At 37.8% G+C, this 20269-nt stretch overlaps 1 protein-coding gene across 1 annotated transcript in view; it reads right to left on the reverse strand.

The window, feature by feature from the left end:
• Positions 1-20269, reverse strand: part of RRP15 (ribosomal RNA processing 15 homolog) — a 47122-nt gene that overhangs the window by 23582 nt on the left and 3271 nt on the right. Inside the window, exons 2-4 of the mRNA XM_008966769.6 lie at positions 5705-5979; positions 2837-2934; positions 328-529 (exon numbers count right to left, since the gene is read on the reverse strand). Coding sequence (XP_008965017.1) covers positions 328-529; positions 2837-2934; positions 5705-5979 — 575 coding nt within the window. The remainder of the gene's footprint in view (positions 1-327; positions 530-2836; positions 2935-5704; positions 5980-20269) is intronic.

Genomic DNA, 20269 nt, shown 5'->3' on the forward strand with positions numbered 1-20269 from the left:
TGCCTCAATGCAAGAATGACTTTCTACCATTATTTCCTAAAACTCTCTGACTCTTCATATTTTGTAAGTTACACACCATCTATGGGTAAAGTCTGAAATTAAAGCTGTGGCCCACACAGGCTTCTATTTTCCAAAATGTGCAAAATGGCAGGATTTCAGATAGGAGAGAGGCAAGCCCTATCTCTAAAGGTTGCGGGCATGGAGGAATTTTAATACAATCTAGGAAAAAAACACAAAACCCTGTAATTCTATAGTCTGGTTTTCCATCTCAAGACTAGTTTTAGAGCTGAAAGTCTGATACACTGAATCCTATAGAAAAGTTTTTACCTGTTTGGCTTTTGGTTTCTTCCTGCTTGAAGTAGTCTCATTTGTACTTCCATCCATCCCTCTCAAAACACTGATGAAATCTTTCTTGGAAACAGTTGATATCAACTTAGCACGCTTTCTCATAGAACTTCCAGCTTCCTTAACCTTTTCATCAACATTCTTTTGATGTTTCTGAACAGCATTAAATAATTGCACCACACCCCTGTAGAATATAAAATGACCAGAATGATGTATTAAATAATTACCCTAGAATACAAACTCTGAGGATAGGAAAAACGTATTTTCACTGTCTAGAAAAGAGGCAAGCATTTAACAAGTACTCAAAGGAAAGAACGGGATAAGTGGTTAAATACATTTGATAAATACAACTGAAAAATGAACATACATTTCAATGAATGAATATAAATTTCTAAACAGATAACAAATGTGGATTGGTACATAACTTTGTGCTTCACTCCAAGAAAGATTTTTCTGGATCTCAATTTCATCTGTAAATTGGAAAAATAATGCCTCAGTAGCTTAAAAAGTATTTAGCTATGTTATCTGCAACTCTTGTGTTATGAAACCATTGTAAAATCCTACTTTAAAAAATACTTATTTTAAAAACTATGTTCCGTATTTATTTGAGTTCATTCAAAGATAAATTCTGAAAATTAAGACCTGTAGCATCCAATACAGGAGCCACAAGCCACATGTGGCTAGTGAGCACTTGAAGTGTGACTGGTCTGAATTGCCATGTGCTGTAAATGAAAATACACCAGATTTCAAAGACTCAGTATGAAAAATAGAATCCTTAAATATCATTAATAACTGCTTCATACTGACTACATGATGAATATTTTGAATGCAGAGTTAAATAAAATATTATTGAAGTTAATTTCACCTCTTTCATTTTATATTTCTCATTGTGGCTATAAGAACATTTTAAATTACATATTAAATTACAAATGAATGTAACTCACATTCATTTCTCCTGGATAGCGTTGATTTAGACTGTTAAGATCCCTTCCGGCTCTAAAATTCTGCAATCTATGAATTTTCTTGCTCTAATAAGAGGCAATCTGCCTCTTCCAATAATTATTGGGCCTTGAGCATCCCTGCATATGGTTGCTGGATTTTTCAAGAATGAATGCACCTGACTGCTCTTTATCCAGGCCATTTCTCAGGGTTGTGTTTGTAGGTAGTGACCTTGAGGGATGAGGTAACATCTCCCCCCGACAAAGAGCAGGCTTGTTACCAATCAGTATAAAAGTGATAGATTCCCAAGCACAGTGTTCCAGTTCTTATAACACAACATATTGCACATGCGGGCATCCATCTAGGACACCTGCACTCCCTCTATGGGACAAAGGAAACAGTGGGAACATGAAGCTCTGCTACTGTTTTTGCCATGAATAAGAAAGTCCTTTGTCTTTGATCCAAAGTGTCTTGTCTTCTATCAGCATCCAGGAAACTTTGACAGGCTAGCTTATGAGCTTATAAGGAGAGTAAAATTCCAGACCCTTCACAGTAGTGACAGGACCAGGGTGAGGAAAGGGAGGCGCCTAGGACATAAAATTTAAGGAGGCACTCACTCTCATGTACTGAGCCTGTACTTTTCTAAGTTCTGTATATGTATTAATCCATTTAATTATCAAAGAAACCCTATAGGCTAGGTATATTATCCTCTATTTACAGATAAACTGAGAGAAAAAGAAATCAAGTAGCATGCCCAGGGACACACTGCTAGTAAGAGCCAGTACTATGATTTGAACCGAGCAGTCTGGCTCTATCACTCATGCCCTTATTCACCACACCACGCTATCGCATTGTGTAACACCGAGATGGACTAGAAAATGACCAAAATAATTTAGGTAACAAGAATTTAAAAGTAATTCTGCTAAATATAACTGCTACATTCTTTAGCAGCAGCCCAAATGTTATCTCCTCTGTAATGCCTTCTCAAACTCTCCCAGACAATCTCCTGTTCTATGTTCCCAACACATAGACATAATTCTACTCTCAAAGAGACTGTAATTCCTACAGATGACCAGGCAAGGACCACCTAGCAGCCACTATATCCTGTTTGTCTTTGGACACAGAGGGCATCAAGTAAACGTTTGGTGCCAATGAATAAATAAGCAGAGTAAAAAGATAGCACGAAATAGCTATAATGTGTAATGTATTATGCCATAAATATAATGCAAGATAAAAATCATCATTGAGTGCCACAAATTTAGACAAGCATCATAAGAGAAATGCAGTAAGAGGTCTGATTACACAGTTCTCGTGACTATAAAAACAAGATGATCTGAAATAGGTTCTTACCAAATATACACTTAGCACATTATATTCTTGCCTCACGAGACCTGGAAAATCTCTGGTTGAATTCAGTGTTGAACAGGCAGGCTTAGATATATATCACTTGGCTCTGAGAAGGCTGAGCTTAAGAATCAAATTGGGTCAAAAATAGAACCACTATGAAAGCTTTAGTATACTTATTTTTTAAAGGGCAAAAACACTACCTTACCTTGTTGCAATTCTCTGAAGATTTCTCTCTGTCTCTTTGTCTTGGACAACATCTGGCTTTACTCTGCACATCATTTCCCACTCCAGCCTCTTATCACGCTGCGTTATAAATATTGTTATGTGAAAGAATATTAGATATTTCTGAAAGTGCAGCAAACATTGGTATGATACTCTGTGAAAGGGTGAAGGTAATAAATCATTCTGGCTTAGTTTGTCAGGGACTTTTAAAAAAACACAATGTTAGGGGTTCAGCTTCGAGAGCCTGTGGTTAGCACTCAGCGTGTCATGCGAGAGGCACAAAGTGAGTTTCTGTCAGGCCCTTTGACAGCAGGGGCCTGGAGAGCTGCCAGCATATTCGGCCAGGCAGTACAAGATAGGGTGTGAGGGAGCCACATGCCTGCTCTGCCATCACCAGATCATCAGAGGGAAGCATAAGGAAGAATTCCAAACTACCCTCTTTGAAAATTGTAAGTTTATCTTTACTTTCAGAAAATGACTTCCTCAGTCATCAGAATTATTATTAAGAAAATGTATCAGCTTTTAAAAGAACAGCATCGTATCCAGATACTTATACAATGACTATTTTTCTATGCAGAGAATCATTTAAATCCATTTCTCCTCTTGTAGCATATCTGACCAATATTCTTGCCATATATGGTTTATCAGTTGTAAGCTACAGCAAACTGTACAGAAGCAGAAGGGGAGGTGGGAAATAAGAAAATTCCCTAGGTAACATAATTTAGTTTGAACTTGTCTTTAAATAGTATCCTGGTCCCAGGAATCTGATTTGATACATTGCATGTTCATGTCTCCTTCTCAGGCCAACATTTAACCAAATATCAAATATAATGATATAATGCATTAATCAATGAATGCTGGCAAGCATCAAAACCAGTAATAAAGACAACGTTTTTATTAAAATTTCTTTTTTTATCTATGCCTTTACTCATCTATTTCTCATTTTGTATTAATGAAAGTGTCTAATCACAGTAAAACCAAATTCTTGTGCTCACTATAAAGATTAGCCTGATAGCTTTCTAAAGAAATAGATTTTTCTCCTAACCAGACAATTCATTTTAGTGGTCATGAAATTCACTGTCAGATTATGACAGGAATTTTTTTTTTAAATCTTACTTTTAAGTTTGAAACAGTCAATTCTTAATTATATTCCGTATCAAAGGATAATATGTATGCTTAATCCTGAAACATTCTTAACTCTGAAATTTGTTTTTGTATTTATGATTAGAAATAAGTAGCTGATATATTGGAAAACCATAATAGTTAAAATAGGAAATAATAATTTACATATTCTCTTCTAAGAAATACACACAAAGAGCATTTGTGGCTGCCATGTCTTGCTTCTGGTATCAATACATGCGCTTTCATGCATTATGGAGACAGTATCATCTCTAGCACTCAAAGCTTTGGCCTAGAGCAGAGTTACAGACTCATTCCTCTTGGCTTCAAAATGTTCTTACCCTCACTAGAACTCTGAGACCAGAGGAAATCAAAGATTCTGATATTTTTGAAGCCTCTTCTAGCATTTGCCAGATAATAAACAAAGATTCAAATTTTCAGTTGAAAAGCTATCCATAAGATTTAAAGACAGGCCGGGCGCGGTGGCTCACGCCTGTAATCCCAGCACTTTGGGAGGCCGAGGCGGGCGGATCACGAGGTCAGGAGATCGAGACCATCCTGGCTAACACGGTGAAACCCCGTCTCTACTAAAAATACAAAAAATTAGCCGGGCATGGTAGCGGGCGCCTGTAGTCCCAGCTACTCGGGAGGCTGAGGCAGGAGAATGGCGTGAACCCGGGAGGCGGAGCTTGCAGTGAGCCGAGATCGCGCCACTGCACTCCAGCCTGGGCGACAGAGCGAGACTCCGTCTCAAAAAAAAAAAAGATTTAAAGACAAAACTTACCTTAAATAAAGTACAATAAGAATATTGAATTAATAATAGAGTATGCTGTGTTTCTAAGAGCAATACTTAAAAATTTCCACCTTTCACACAGAGCAACCAGTATTAAGAACAAAGAAAACATTCATCTTGAAACAAGAAAAGGAGATGGTAAACATAAAAGGAAATATATGTCAGTTCAAACCTATGTTTCTTTCATTTTTACCTATGAAGTGACTTTGGGAATTAGTACTCCTATGCTGCCAGTACGTTTGTAGAAAGTTATTTTTCTTTAATTAAAAAACATGCTTAATTTAGTAACCAAGTATTTTAGACAGAGATCATCAAGTACAGGTGATATGAAAGCCTTATCACGGATTTTTAGCTTTTATAATACACAACAAATTTATGTACAACTTTTGGCCTTTAATTAATAGATTATACCTAGTCTAACAACTATCATCAGTAGTTCAACAAAAGCATAATGAATTCAAATTTATCCAACACTGATTTGTATCTAACACTGAAATAATCCGTTTTCAGAACTACAACCAATCCTTGAGTTACGACATTGTCACAGATTCCTATTGTAAAATAAGTTTTGGCAAAAAAAAAGTAACTAACATGCTTCTTAGTTCACAACCTAATAAAGTCAGCAAACAGACAGCTAAAACAAATAAAATAGGCTCAGGAATCACTACCATGTGTATAATTACTTGATTTTAAAAAGATGTTTCCTCAGCGTTTACATTTCTATTACTTTGCCTTTGCATAGATGATTAAAAAGTGAACATGCTCAATGGAATAATTTAGACTAAATTCCTAAACATAACCTTAGTTATCCACCTTCACATAAAAAACAAGTTAAAAACTGGAACGTTAATTGGTCAAACACTGCAAGAAACAGTTCGGTCAAGATAAGAGCTAGCCTAGACAAACAATCTAATCTACAAGACAACTGGTGGAACACACCTGTTTTATTTTCTCTAGTCTTTCTTGCTTTAACTTTTCTTTTTCCTTTTCCAGCTTCTTATTTTTGACCAGAATAGTAGGTTTACTTTCAGGAGTTTTCTTGTTGAGGACTTTAGCCATGGCATCTGCCCAGCCCATATTAGTCCCAACACTTGATTCTCCATCATTTTCACTTTCTTTGTCACAGGGCTCAGCATCACCCTCACTGTCAGCTTCTATTGCGTCATCATCAGAATAAAAGTGGTCCTTTTCCGATCCACAGCTTCCTATAGAACCTAAGAGTAAAAGCAAATTAAACTTTAATATCCTAGGCAGAGGCTGCCAAGGCCCCCCGAACCCTTCCTGGAGCTCTGCCTGTCCCCATTTTTGCAAGGGGGGTACTTTTCTGAGTCCCACAGCTATAGTAATGATGAAGAGCAATAGGACCATCTATCCCATTGCCATCAGCTCCCAGAGACCTAGCCCAGCCACATACACAGGGGATGTCACAGCAGCTTCCAAACCCAGGACCCAGGCAGCAGAAACAAATCCAACAGCCTCTGCCACGTCCTTATTGTCAAAATGGTGACAGATGTTGACATGGAGTTGGTGCAAGGTATATTCAAGTACACGAACATTAATTGTGTCACTAAACTAATGGAAGGGGCTAATGAAGGTTATTAAAACAAATAACAGAAAACTTTAATAAGAAAAAGGTACAGTATTATCAGAATAAATCTTCTAAGGGATTTGTCCCAGATATTTAAAATTCTGAATTTGTATGCAGAAAAAAAGCCTAAAACTAAAAATCAGCCTCATGTAAAAGAATTTGCATATAACATTAGAAAATTGGGCATTTTAACATTTTTGGAAAAAAAATTATCTAACAACGTGCCCAAGATACTAGATTCAATTGTAGCACTGAGTGACTGAATGAAAATACCAAGCTCTGATTGAAGATACAAATGTATAAGTGTACCATTGAATTTTATCATGCAGAACCACCAAAAAAGGCACCTACAGGTTACCAGCAAACTAGTTCATCATTTAAAATTCAAATGGATGAGGAAGATTAGCAGAAACAATAGTCCAGAAGGTGGCTTGTCTTGCAAATCAACTTGCTGAGCAGCTCTTTCTCACCTTCTTAAATTAAGTGCACTTTAACAAGGAGAGCACAAGCACCCAGCATTGCATGCATGCATCTCTATGATCCAGAGCCCTCTGGAGAGCTTCTGTTCTTCAGAAACCTGCAGAACTTATTAGGAAATACTTGGAAGAAGACAATCATCCAATAGCTTAGTAACTTGGAGTGTTTTTTAATTAGCAGAAGAAGAGCTAACAAAGAAGGCTGAGAAGTCAACAAGGAAGAAAACTCAGTAATATACAAACAGCTGCCATTTAGCAGTGATGTCTTTGGGTAAATAACTGCACTTTCTTTGGATGACTCCAAAACTAGTTGAATCTCAAAAGATTATTACAGAAAATGCCATTAGCTGAAACTTTTCCTATCAAAGTACCTCTACAAATGTAACAATATTAGTAGTTTAAGTATTTTTTTAAATATTGATATACTTGCATTAAGATAAAATACTATTTAACGCTAGAAGAAAAAGGCCAAGGCATAAGCAGGTTTCCTGCTGCTCCTTACTTTACTCAATTCTGTTCCACCCACCCAGATCAGAACCTTCACTTAAATGCAGAGGAGTAGAAAGCAATCCATATGCCAAAAGCACTGCAGCATTTCAGTGAGGCTGCTCTGGGTCCATTTACCCTTACCAAAGCCAAGCATCAGAACCATAACCGCTGCTTCTACCTTCTGAGAACTCTATTGATTGAGTCTTGTTGTTGCTTCAAAATTATCTGTTCTTCAACTCCGAGGCTCAGTTTCTTCTTTAAATAATTTCAACAAAATGTTCATAATTTGCCTTTAAACATCCTCTTAGCCATTTTATATCAGCTTATTGTTATGACCAAAGTATATGGAAGACAGTGCATAGTCAGGTATTACCTTCTGAGTGATCCCCTCTACTCTCTTGACTTTAAGCCATAAAAAGACCTGACTTTTAGCAAGTGATTACAATACTTGCAATTTGGGCATTATTTTTGCGTAATACCTTTATTTTTTCAGTGCTGAAAATTCATGAAACAAAAAATGATGTAAAACATTAATACATTTCAAGTAAAAATTAATAACAAATTAGAAAGTAGGAAATAAAAACATGCCTATATAAAAATGAACCTCGAGCATGAGTAAAAATAAAGTATCTTCAAAAAACTAACTGAACATTACATAACAAAGAACAATAACATTTCACATTTTTTAAAAGCATGATCTTAAAACACGAAATGCCAACAGTATAAAAGAAAATGTTATAAAGACAAGAAATCACTTGCCATTCTATCATGCTAATAGAGCTGCATATTTCTTAATAAAGAGAAAAAAATTAATGAAAACATTTAATTCAAAGCTTTTTCTGTATCTTATATGCTGGGTCAATTTAAGAAATCTGAACACATTTGTGACTCTAGGCTTTAACATACAAATATAGTTAATATATAAGAATCTTATTATTGCCCATAACACTAAAAAAAAAGGTATCTAAATTAAAAGCTGGCAGCACTATTAACCAATTCAATAAAAGACTGAATTATTTTATTCCAGGGCCACAAAATGTTTCCCCAAGAGGCAGCTCCTAGGACCAGTGTACCCAGGAAAGTACACTGGAAAACAAAGTTTGAAGAATATAGTTAGCTGAAAGCTGTATTATTTTAATACTGTATATGTTTTACTCTTCAGAGTCAGTAGCATTACACAGACACTAATAACAAAATAAACAATTCTTAGAAAAAGTGCTTCCTGTAGTAAGTATTTAACTAAATGTAAGGAGGCAAGATGGCTTAAAAGTTTGGGTCAATAAAAAAATATCTTGGTGATTAAAAGCAGAAAAATCTTGACTAGCTCCTGGTAACATGTCAAAACTGCAACACTGACATCTAGTGTTTTGTCCTGATGTATTCACACACAAATTGCCACAGATTTCATGTTTTTCAATGGTACTGTAAAGGCAGCCAAAGCAAGCCAAAACACTTTCTGATGGTGTAACCCACACCAATTCTCCACTTCAAAACCATGGCTATTTTTCTTTGGTGCATTTCTTACCCCGCTTGACTACCACAACATGCATAATATGAACACACAATAAATCCATGAAAAGTTTATAGCACCATTTTATGCAACCTGCACTCACCCCACCAATTAAAAAAAATATCCAGAAGAATTCCCTTAAGTCATGGTTTTTATTTTATTATTTTCTTAAAGAAGCTCTATCTCAGAAGTTTTTAATCAGGCATTCACTGACAATGAAAATGATGACATTTAATATGAACAAATTAAAAATGCCAAAGTAATGAAGTCTCCCAGCATACTAAAAAAATAGGATTTACTTCTAGGATATCAAAGATTATCACTATGCAAATCAGAAAATAGAACTGGCTCAAAATATTATTATATCCTAATCAAATGAGGTTTTTAAAAAATTTTCCACTCACTGATCTATAACAGCAGAAGCAGATATAGCCAGGTGTCTAAGGGCATAGACGGAAATCACCAGACAAGTAAAAAATGCCTTTGAAGTCCTGTGTGTTGCCTTAAACATTAATTTTGCATTCTACTATAAAAATCTGGAACTTAAAGGACTACAAAGGACGCTTATTGAAGTAATGACTAAAAGTTCCAATCATGGCAGTGTTCTCTATTAAAGCTGCTCAGTAGCCACTAGCCACAAGAGCCTATTGAGTATTTCAAATGTGGCTAGCACAACTGAAGAACTGAATTTTTATTTTCTTTAATTACCTTAAATTTAAATCACATGTGGCTAGAGGCTACCATATTGAACAGAGCAGGGCTAAACCTCCGACGTACTGAGGTAGTCATAACGCATTTCTTATCTCCTGCTGCCTTTTCCCCCAAACCTCCAGCTCCCTTTCAAACTTGCCATCTGTTCCCTGACCCCAGATACGAATGGTTAGCTGCTGGCAGGAAAGTGAGCCATTTTCCTTAGCCTGGGATAAAGTTTTAAGAAGGCTCACAGTCCCTCAACATTCACTGAGCACTTATGAGTGATGGCCAAGAAAGGACAAAGGAAAAATCTAAATCTAGGTTTCTCTCCTTGAAGAACTCAGGAGTTTAGTAGGGTGGATAAATTACATAGCCAAATTGCAATAGAATTTGTAGGTGTTCTTAAAGAAAAACAACGAGGAAAGGGTGACCAGGGATATCTGGGATGGCTTAGAGAAAGTTTTACAAAGATGATATTCAAGTTGTTTCTTAATGCAAGAATTTGAATGACAAAAGAAAGGAGGAAGCCAAGGAAGTAAGATTCCATAACCCAAGCCAGTTGATCAGATGGTAAGATCACTGAACCTAGAACCAAACACATCCTAGATTTGAGTCAGTGCTCTGTATGAAAATCAAAATTACTATTGTAATCATATTATTATTGGCACTCCAGGCAGAAGAAATCAGCATGTCCAAAGGGATGGGAATGTTAAAGATGATGAAATATTTATAAAATGACACCAAGTTGAGACTGGCTGAAACAAAAGATTTGAGAATTGGATGGTAAAAATTGGGCATAAAGAAAGTAAGATTGGGATTTCATAAAAGCATGATTTATGATCCAAGAAATGCAATACACATCAATTCCAAGATTAAAACCAAGTAGTTTAAAAGTTCATACTCCAGGTGTGTGCTTCCAATAAAAGGCCAAATAGCTGGAATTTTTTCTCTTAGCACTTATCTTAAGTCCTTACTTTTAAAAACATTCTCTATTACAGTTTTTCTTTTAAAATGTAAATACCACCTGAAAGTGGTAAGCCTATTGGTTAACCTTTAACTTCCTTCACACCTTTAAAATTTGCCCTAAGTCAAACAGAACTCCCGGTAAAAACATGATTGAGGACAGTTAGTAAGGGACAATGAAGTAAGGCTAGCAGGATTCAATTTCAACTCCACACACTAATCTAAGTGGCTTTTCTGACATTAAGTCTTCTGCCTTAGTTTCTTCATCTGTAAAAATAGGAATAAAACGGTACTTCATTGGGTTTTCATAATTAAAATATGTAAAGTTCTTTGAGTGCCTACCCCTTAGTAAGCACCACTTAAATGCTGATTACACACCACACACACATGCAGAAATACACTCACAGACACATACAATGAGAATTTTTATGTGGCTGTGGTAGAGAAGAAGAAAGAAACAAGGCAGGAATGCCTCTGGTATTGGGAATCTTGAATTCATGTGAGGTGTTAAATGAGAAGCTTTAGATGACTAGAGAGTTATAGCATAGGGGTTAAGAGCTCAGATTACTGAATTAGACTTGGGGTGTTATGTTCTTATTCCAGTACTTTCTAATAGCCTAGTTTTGGGTAAGTTACCTAACCCTTCTGTGTCTCAGTTTCTTTATCAGTAAAACAGAGATAAAAACAGTAACTACTTCACTGGGTTGCTATCATGATTAAATATGATAACACATGAAAAGCGCTTAGCACAGACCTGGCACAATAGTAGGCACTAAATAAATGATAATCAGTAATCAGAGGACAGACAGAGATCCCGAGGACCTGGGGAACAGAGAAGAGAGCTTAAAAATTGATGTCAAGAAATAGAGGGAAAATAAATGTGACTTCAATTATAAAAGTGCTGCCTAAGTCTTGTTATAGTTTATAACTCATATGCCAGGGAATCATCACATGCAGGCCACCTTTTGCTTATTTCATGAGTGGCCAATGTCTCTGTGCTACAACCTTTCCAAAGTACTATAAAATAATAATACTAACTAGCTAACATGTAGTTAGATCTAGGCACTATTTATAAAGCACTTTTTATGTATTATCATTTCACAACACTTATTCTCTTTTCTTTTTTTTTTTTTTGAGACAAGGTCTCACTCTGGCACCCAGGCTGGAGTATAGTGGCACAATCTTAGCTCACTGCAGCCTATCTCCCAGGCTCATGCAATCCTCTCCTTTCAGCCTCCCAAGTAGCTGGGACTATAGGCACACACCACCACGCTCAGCTAATTTTTTGTAGAGATGAAGTCTCACTATGTTGTCCAGGCTGGTCTTGAACTCCTGGGCTCAAATGATCAACCCACCTCAGCCTTCCAAAGTGCTGGGATTCAGGAGTAAGCCACCACACCCAGCTCATTTCACAACATTTCTATGAGTTGCTTTTATTATTGTATTTACACAGGTGATGATTCTGAAGCTTAGAAAAGTTAAAAACATGCTCAAAGTCAAAAAGGCAAAGCTAACAGGGCTGTCAACTTGTGAGACACTACAAAGTTTTGTATCAGAGATTCAATTTGGACTAATGTGTACTGAACTAATGTACACATTTTAAAACATAGTTTAATAAAGCTTGAATTTAAAAAATTTCTATCTAAGCCTCAGTTAAGCTGAACAGTCTACTCACCATCCTCATTCTGATTTTACCTAAGTATACATATCCCCCTAGTTATTCAAGGCTCTCTAAAACTACTGCTCCCCATTCAGCTGTAAATCATCTGTTCTGCTCATGCCACATGGTCTTTCCTGCCAATTACTAAATTTAGAATATTCAAAATTGGTGCTTTAAAGCTTCAAAAAAAGAAAAGTTACCTTTGAAAAAAATGAAGTCATCCCAGGTTTCCATAAAAATAACCAAAAATAAAATGATAGTGCTACCATGGGAAAACACTGTCAGATGTGATTACATGTGCTATTGGGCAAGCCAAAACAGACAGACTCTGGAAGTAGTCTGTTTCCTGAGCCTGTCTTATAAATTGCTAAACCACTCAAGTAGGACTATGATATACTTCATTTCTTAGGCATGTTCCTTTGCTATTTTAAGTAACTTAAATGATAAAGGAGGCTATAAGCTACAGTTTGATGAAAAGCACATTTATCCGCTAGGTTATTATATCTTAAATACAGCATTGTAGTTTATCAAAAATGAAGGGATATCTCCTAGGACCTTCTAACCTGAATTGTTATCAAGTCTTTTGTTATAAGTAGATGGCCATTTTTCACATACATAACAAGAACAATTCAGGCTTTTTAGCTGCCTGGAAAACCTGAAATGATACTCCTTATTGTTTTATAGTCATATGGGCACATTCTATGAGGGAGGAGTCATCAGATCACAGCCCCGAGTAACAATCAAGGCTTCTTTTTTTTAACCTGGGTTGATTTACAGACAACAGACGCTTCCCCCGCACCCTGTCCCAAGACTACAATCTTAAGAATCTAGTTAGAGTTGCATCTTAACTTCCATAAATCTGAGTAGCTCAAGGATAACTCAGAGGCAGGGGCTATCATCTTACCCTTTATCATACTTGATATCATCAACCACTGTTATTTTTTCACCTGAGGTGATTTACTGACTAGGAAGACTGCTTTTCTGTTTTGGGGTTTTTATTGTTTTAAGACTACAAGCTTAAGAACCGAGTATATATTGTATCTAAACTTCCAACAAGGTATCAAGTCAATAAATCTGAGTAGTTCATGGATAACTCAGGTAGGGCCATCACCCTCCCCTCTATAACACTTGTCATTTATATATTACTTAAAATGCAGACTGTAGCACTTTACCTTCTGTGATACTGTGAAATATCTATTTGGTCAACTCCTAAAATCCTTGGAATCTCCAAAGGAGTATCTTCTTGTATGCTAATGATTGAGGGCTGGTAGCCCCAAGGCAGCTTCAGGATCAGGGCTGGTCACTAGATGCACCAAGACAGGAATAGAAGTTTGGGACTTTCAGCTCCATTCCCCAACCTCTGGGAAGGGAGGGAAGCTGAAAGTTAAACAGGTCACCTCGATGATTTAATCAACCATGCTTATGTAATGAAGTCTCCATAAAACATTAAAAAAAAACAGGGTTCAGAGAGCTTCTGGATAGCTGAACTCCTGGAGGTTCCTGCAGGACGGCACACCCAGGGAGGGCATGGAAGCTCCACACCCCTTCACCCTATACTTCACCCTATACATCTGTTCATCTGTATCCGCTGTAATATGCTTTATAATAAACCCATAAACTTAAGTGTCTCCCTGAGTTCTGTGAGTTGCTCTAGAAAATTAATCGAACCCAAAGGGAAGATTACGGGAACCCCAATTTTAAGTCAGTTGGTCATAAGTTCCAGAGGTCTGGATTTAGGACTGGTATCTGAAGGGTTTGGGCAGTCTTATGAAGCTGAGCCCTCAGTCTGTGGGGTCTGACACTACCTCCAGGTAGATAATGTTGAAATGAATTGGAGAGCAAACAGGTGGTATCCACTGCAGAATTGATTACTTGCTTAGGGTGTGGGAATGAATCCATACACATTTAATCACAGAAGTCTTCTGTGATGATTGTTGCTGTTCAGTGGCTGAGTGAGAAAATAGAGAAAAGCACACTGAGTGGTGTTTTTTCCACATTCACCTGCTGTATATCTCTAATTCATGATCCCCTTCAATTTTACTATGATCAAATTTCAAATCGTACTGACAGTACTGCAATTCACCAAAAATTCAATCTTAGTCATTTTGCTATTATTCAAGTTGATATATATAACTGCTAATTTCACCTCCATGATAATCTAGTATATGAGAAAAGAGTATTAAAAAAACATGTTAAGAGAAATTTCCAATTTATTCAGTGAATAAATGGATATCAAGTACTACACCATGAATCAGGCTCTATGCCAAACTGAGATATAGCTGTCCTCACAGTGACAAGGTCTCTGTCCCCATGGAACTTAGGAAACTTCTGCAGTCTAACAAACAATACTTGAGTTTTGAGTTTTGTTCTCATGAAAGCACACTCTTCTACCTTTCTTATACAATATGTGAAAAGAAATTAAAGCCAGAAAAATAAAATTCAAACAACATATGGGTTATATCTGTGTTTTCTATGAAACTCAAGTAGCGTCTTACTAAAGGAAGTTTTTCAAATGTCGATATAGGGCACATCCCTATCAATTTTTATAATCCAGTTAAAATTCAAATATAAGTGCCTGATTCAGTTTCCTGATAAAACAAGTCAGTACTCTTTAAATATATCTGTAATTTACACACTGATTCCTCATAGGTCTGAAGACTCTGCCTTTATAGTTTCCCAGTACTATCATCTAAAAGTTTTAGATAACTTAATAGTTTAACCAAGACCACATGTATACAACTACCTGACTAGAAAGTCCATCTCCATGGGTCACCTTTACAGAAATACTTAATTTCATGAGCAGAAAACAGCAATTTCTTATATTAAATAGCAAATTCTGAGTTAAGCCAAAGGAGAATTGTCCCATCTTTAACAAACAGACCTATATTACTAACTGTATTAAATAAAGGACTCTTCAACCAGGCGTGGTGGTATGCACCTATGGTCCCAATTATTAAAAGGCTGAGGCAGGAGGATTGCTTGAGCATGGGAATTGGAGGTTACAGTGAGCTATGATCATGCCACACTGCACACCAGCATGGGCAACATACCAAGACCCTGTCTCAAAAAAAAAAATAAGAAAAAAAAGTTTTAAAATAATAAGTAAAATATATGATCCTTTTATTTATCTACATTGCAGAGATAGGAAAAGTTGTAAAAGACAAAGTGGAGGAGACATTTAAGTTGAAACCTAAAGGATAGAGAAAAGCTGGTTAAGAGAAAGTAAAGAATAAAAAGAGTATGCCAATAGAGTACCATAAGCACGACTAGAAAGACAGAGAGCAGACTGTATTCCAGAAACTAGTTCAGAATGCTATGACCCTAGTCGTCTAGGGAATGACAAGATGTGAGCCTGAGAGGCAAGCAGTGGTCGGATCACACAGGTTGGGTATGCAGACTGTTGCCAGTTCACAAGGAGATTCAGTCAGTCAATCACTGTTATTTGTGGATTCTGTATTTGAGAATTGACTAACTAAGTAAAATGTATTTGTAACCCCAAATCAATACTCATAGCACTTTTGCAGTCATTCACAGACATGCTTAGAGCAGTGAAGGGTTGGAGTCTCCCTACATGCACACTCCTAGCTGAGGCTGAAGGAGACACTCTGCCTTGTTTCAACTTTCTCATTGTAAACTGGTGATCTTCCTACAGCTATTTAGTGCCACATTTTTTTCCATTTCTGTGCTTTTTCTTGGCTACAGCAATGTTTAAAATGGCCCGCAAGCATAATGCTGACGGGTTGTGCAGTGTCCCTAAGCACAAGGATGCAATGTGCCTCTCAGAGAAAATATGTGTTGAATAAGCTTTGTTCAGGCACATTATTGGCCATCCATGAGTTCAAATGTTAATGAATCAACAAAGTATATTAAATATAACTATTATTATCCACTTCCTCTAACAGTACAGTATGCCCAAAATGTATGGTGCTATGAGTTTGCATTAAAGTTCGTTGTTTGAAAAATTGAAGGCTGGGTGCAGTGGCTCATGCCTGTAATCCCAACACTTCGGGAGGCCACGGCAGGAGGATCACTTGAGCCCAGGAGTTTGGGAACAGCCTGGGCAACAGAGTGAGACCCATCTTTACAAAAAGTGAAAAATTAGCTGGACATGATGGCACCCACTTGTGGTCCTAGCTACTTTGGAGGTTGAAGTGGGAGAACTGCTTGAGCCTGGGAGGTCAAGACTGCAGTGAGCTCTGATTATGCCACTGCACTCCAGCCTAGGCAACAGACCAAGACTTTGTCTTAAAAAAAAAAAAAAGGGGGTGGGGAGTGGGGGACCAGCCGCGGTGGCTCACGCCTGTAATCCCAACACTTTGGGAGACCAAGGTGGGTGGATCATGAGGTCAAGAGATCCAGACTATCCTGGCCAACATGTTGAAACCCCGTCTCTACTAAAAATACAAAAATTAGCCGGGCGTGGTGGCACGTGCCTGTAGTACCAGCTACTCGGAAGGCTGAGGCAGAAGAATTGCTTGAACCTGGGAGGCGGAGGTGGTGGTGAACCGAGACAGCACCACTGTACTCCAGCCTGGCAACAGAACGAGACTCCATCTCAAAAAAAAAAAAAAAAAAAAAGGAAAATTCAATGATTTCTCTCTTTTTTTTTCCTTTTTCTTTAATCTCAGAGTTTTGTTTTTAAAATTTATTTATTCATTTTTGAGACAGAGTCTCACTCTGTCAGCCAGGCTGGAGTGCAGTGGCACAATCTCGGCCCACTGCAACCTCTGCCTCCCAGGTTCAAGTGATTCTTATGCCTTAGCCTCACAAGTAGCTGGTACTACAGGCATGCACCACCATGTTGGGCTAATTTTTTGTATATTTTCTTTTTTGGTAGAGATGGGTTTTGCCATGTTAGCCAGGCTGGTCTCAAATTCCTGACTTTAAGTGATCTGCCCACCTTGGCCTCCCAAAGTGCTGAGATTACAGGTGTGAGCCACCATGCCCAGTCTAAATTTTTTATTTTTTGGGACAGGGTCATGCTGTGTCATCCAGGCTGGAGTACAGTGGCACAGTCACAGCTCACTGCAGTCTCGAACTCCCAGGCTCAAACAACCCTCCCGCCTCAGCCTCCCAAGTAGCTGGGATTACAGGCACACACCACCATATCCAGCTAGTTTTTTCCATTCTTTTTGTAGTGACGGGGTCTCACTATGTTGCCTAGGCTGGCCTCAGACTCCTGGGTTCAAGCAATCCTCCCACCTCAGCCTCCAAAGTGCTGAGATTACAGATGTATGACCCCGCATGTGGCCAAGGAAAATCAAACACTTTCTTTCTGAAAAACATTTCAAGTGGAGCTCTTCTTTGTCTTCAAACAAAAACACACATAAGGCTGGGTGCAGTGGCTCATGCCTGTAATCCCAGCACTTTGGGAGGCCAAGGCAGGCAGATCAATTGAGCTCATGAGTTCAAGACCAGTCTGAGCAATATGGCAAAACCTCATCTCTTCCAAAAATACAAAAATCAGCCAGGTGTGGGTAGTGTACGCCTATAGTCCCAGCTAATCCAGAGGCTGAGGTGGGAGGATGGCTTGAGCCTAAGAGGCAGAGGTTGCAGTGAGCCAAGATTGCACCACTGCACTCCAGCAGCCTGGGTAATAGAGCCAGATCTTGTTTCAGAAAACAAAAACAAAAACAAACAAACAAACAAAAAACCCCCCAAAAATCCACATAAGACAAGGTTATGTATTGATAAAATGACAAAAATGTTCTGACCAGAGGCTCACAGGAGCCTAAAACTGTATTTCCTCTAGAAGCAATGGTTCACTAATTCAGGGATTCAGGGTTTCCTGCAACTTTACTGAACATTACTGTAACTAGAATCAACTGCGAATTCACAAATTGAGAGTAAGTATTTATAAACATTTATAGTAATCTGATATTACCATGATGGCCAACAATGTGGTCATGTTTCCAGTTACTCTTTTTCATTGATTTTTTTTAAAAAAACACCTGTCTATGACAGATTGGAGATTAAAAAACAAAACTCAGAATGGTCCTTCAATGTTGATGGTTAAAGAAGCAATTGCCTAGAAGACTGAAGGGAGTAAGGCTGCAATGACAGGCCCAACAGATAGGTACCCTATGAACTAATGTAAACAAAAGAGATGCAGGCAAGGCCAGGCACAGTGGCTCATGCCTGTAATCCCAGCACTTTGGGAGGCCAAGGTGGGCGGATCACCTGAGGTCAGGAGTTCAAGACCAGCCTGACCAACATGGAGAAACTCTGTCTCTACTAAAAATACAAAATTAGCTGGGTGTGGTGGTGCATGCCTGTAATCCCAGCTACTTGGGAGGCTGAGGCAGAAGAATCGCTTGAACCCTGGAGGTAGAGGTTGGGGTGACCTGAGATCATGCCATTGCACTCCAGTCTGGGCAACAAGAGCAAAACTCCATCTCAAAAAAGAGAGAGAGAGAGAGAGAGATGCGGGCAAGAACTAAAGTAGTGGCAACAGGATAAATGGATTAATTAAACCAAATAGATATGGAAGCAACAGGAAGACTAAAGGATGACACTTGTGTTTCCAGCTTGGATGGGAGTAGATGGCAGTGTCTTTCTTAGAGACAGAAGCAGCTTTGGCAAAGAAAATGTGTCTATGGCATAACCAAGCAGACACAATCAATTGTTATCAACATCATTATCACTGTCTTGAATTTTACCAAAAATATATGATCTAATGGTTCGATTATGGAATAAAACGAGTGGAATAACAGATAACATCTTGCACCTATGGAGGTAACAGTTTTCTACTAGGAAGCAATATGATATACTGGAAGCACTATTTCCAAGCTTCTTTTCTTATCTGTAAAATAGAAATGCTATCAGCTACCTTACAGGGTTACTAGAATAATTCAAACCTCTCTTCTGGGGAGAGCTCCAGCTTACAAATACCACATTACCAAAAGTGGGAAAACTTATTTGGCAAAAAGAGATGGGACTAGCAGTTTTTTTAGGTCAGAAGAGACATCATTGTCATCACTAATATTTATGAGTGGGTACCATGTGCCAAATATTAAATGCTTACCATATATAAACTCATTTAATTGTCACAACAATCCTAAAGTAGACATTATTATATCCTCATTTTGTAGATGAGGAAATTGGGGTAGATAATAATAACTAGCACAAAGTCACTCTGAAAGGTAGTACCATCACAGGTGACTTTTATACAATTGAGTGAACATGGGAATTTGTTACCAGAAATAACATATGGATTTTAGGAGAAAGGAAGGAAGGAAAGAATACTCTGGTTATAAACATTGGAAGTGCTATAGAAATCTGAACACAAAAATGTCCCTTGGTGATGAAATCTTCTTGAGTGGGAGGGAGAAAAGTTTGTCTCCATACCAAAGTCTCCTTGTTCCCAATCCTTTCTTTCCTTAGATTCAAAGGCCCAACCCTTTCACTTTCCAGATACTTTTTTTTAATTATCCATGTCCTCCTGATTCCTCAAACATATTAAGGTAGTGGTCAAGAGCATAAGCTCTACAATCAAACTTCAATAATTGCTGTATCATTTATCAACTTGCTTATCTGCTTATGTACAGAAGTGAGCAAGTTATAAGCCTCTGTGCCTCAGTTTTTTAAATGTAACATGAGGATAATAGCAGCGTCTATCTCATAGAGTTGCCAGAATTCTCTGAGCTGATATATAGAAGGAACTCAGAACAGAACCAGGCACATAGGAAAGTTCCAAAAGTATAACTATTGTTATTATCCAATTCCTCTAACAGTGTAGTATGCCCAAAACCTATGGTGCTATAAGCTTACATGAAAGTTGCCTGTTTGCAAAATTGAATACTTTCTTTTTGAAAAATATTTCAAGTGGGGCCCTTCTCTGTCTTCACTGCTGTGTCCTAGTGCAGATCCTAACATAGAGTTTTGCAATTGCCTACAAACTGTCCTGGCACTCTTTGGCAGTTACCATACATCTGGCAGTAATATTTATAAACAACTGTCACCATCTTGCTTAAAAGTTCTCAATAGCTCCCTGCTGCCTACAAATACACAAGGCCCTTTATAATCTACTTTTAACCATTGTTTCCAGTTTTACTTCTAGTCACTTCTCTGAACAGCTAGAGCCATAACAGAAGATTACTTTGTCTGAAATAGGCCATGAATTTTA

The sequence above is a fragment of the Pan paniscus genome, chromosome 1 (genome assembly GCF_029289425.2).
Source record: "Pan paniscus chromosome 1, NHGRI_mPanPan1-v2.0_pri, whole genome shotgun sequence".
NCBI classification, from domain to species: Eukaryota; Metazoa; Chordata; class Mammalia; order Primates; family Hominidae; genus Pan; species Pan paniscus.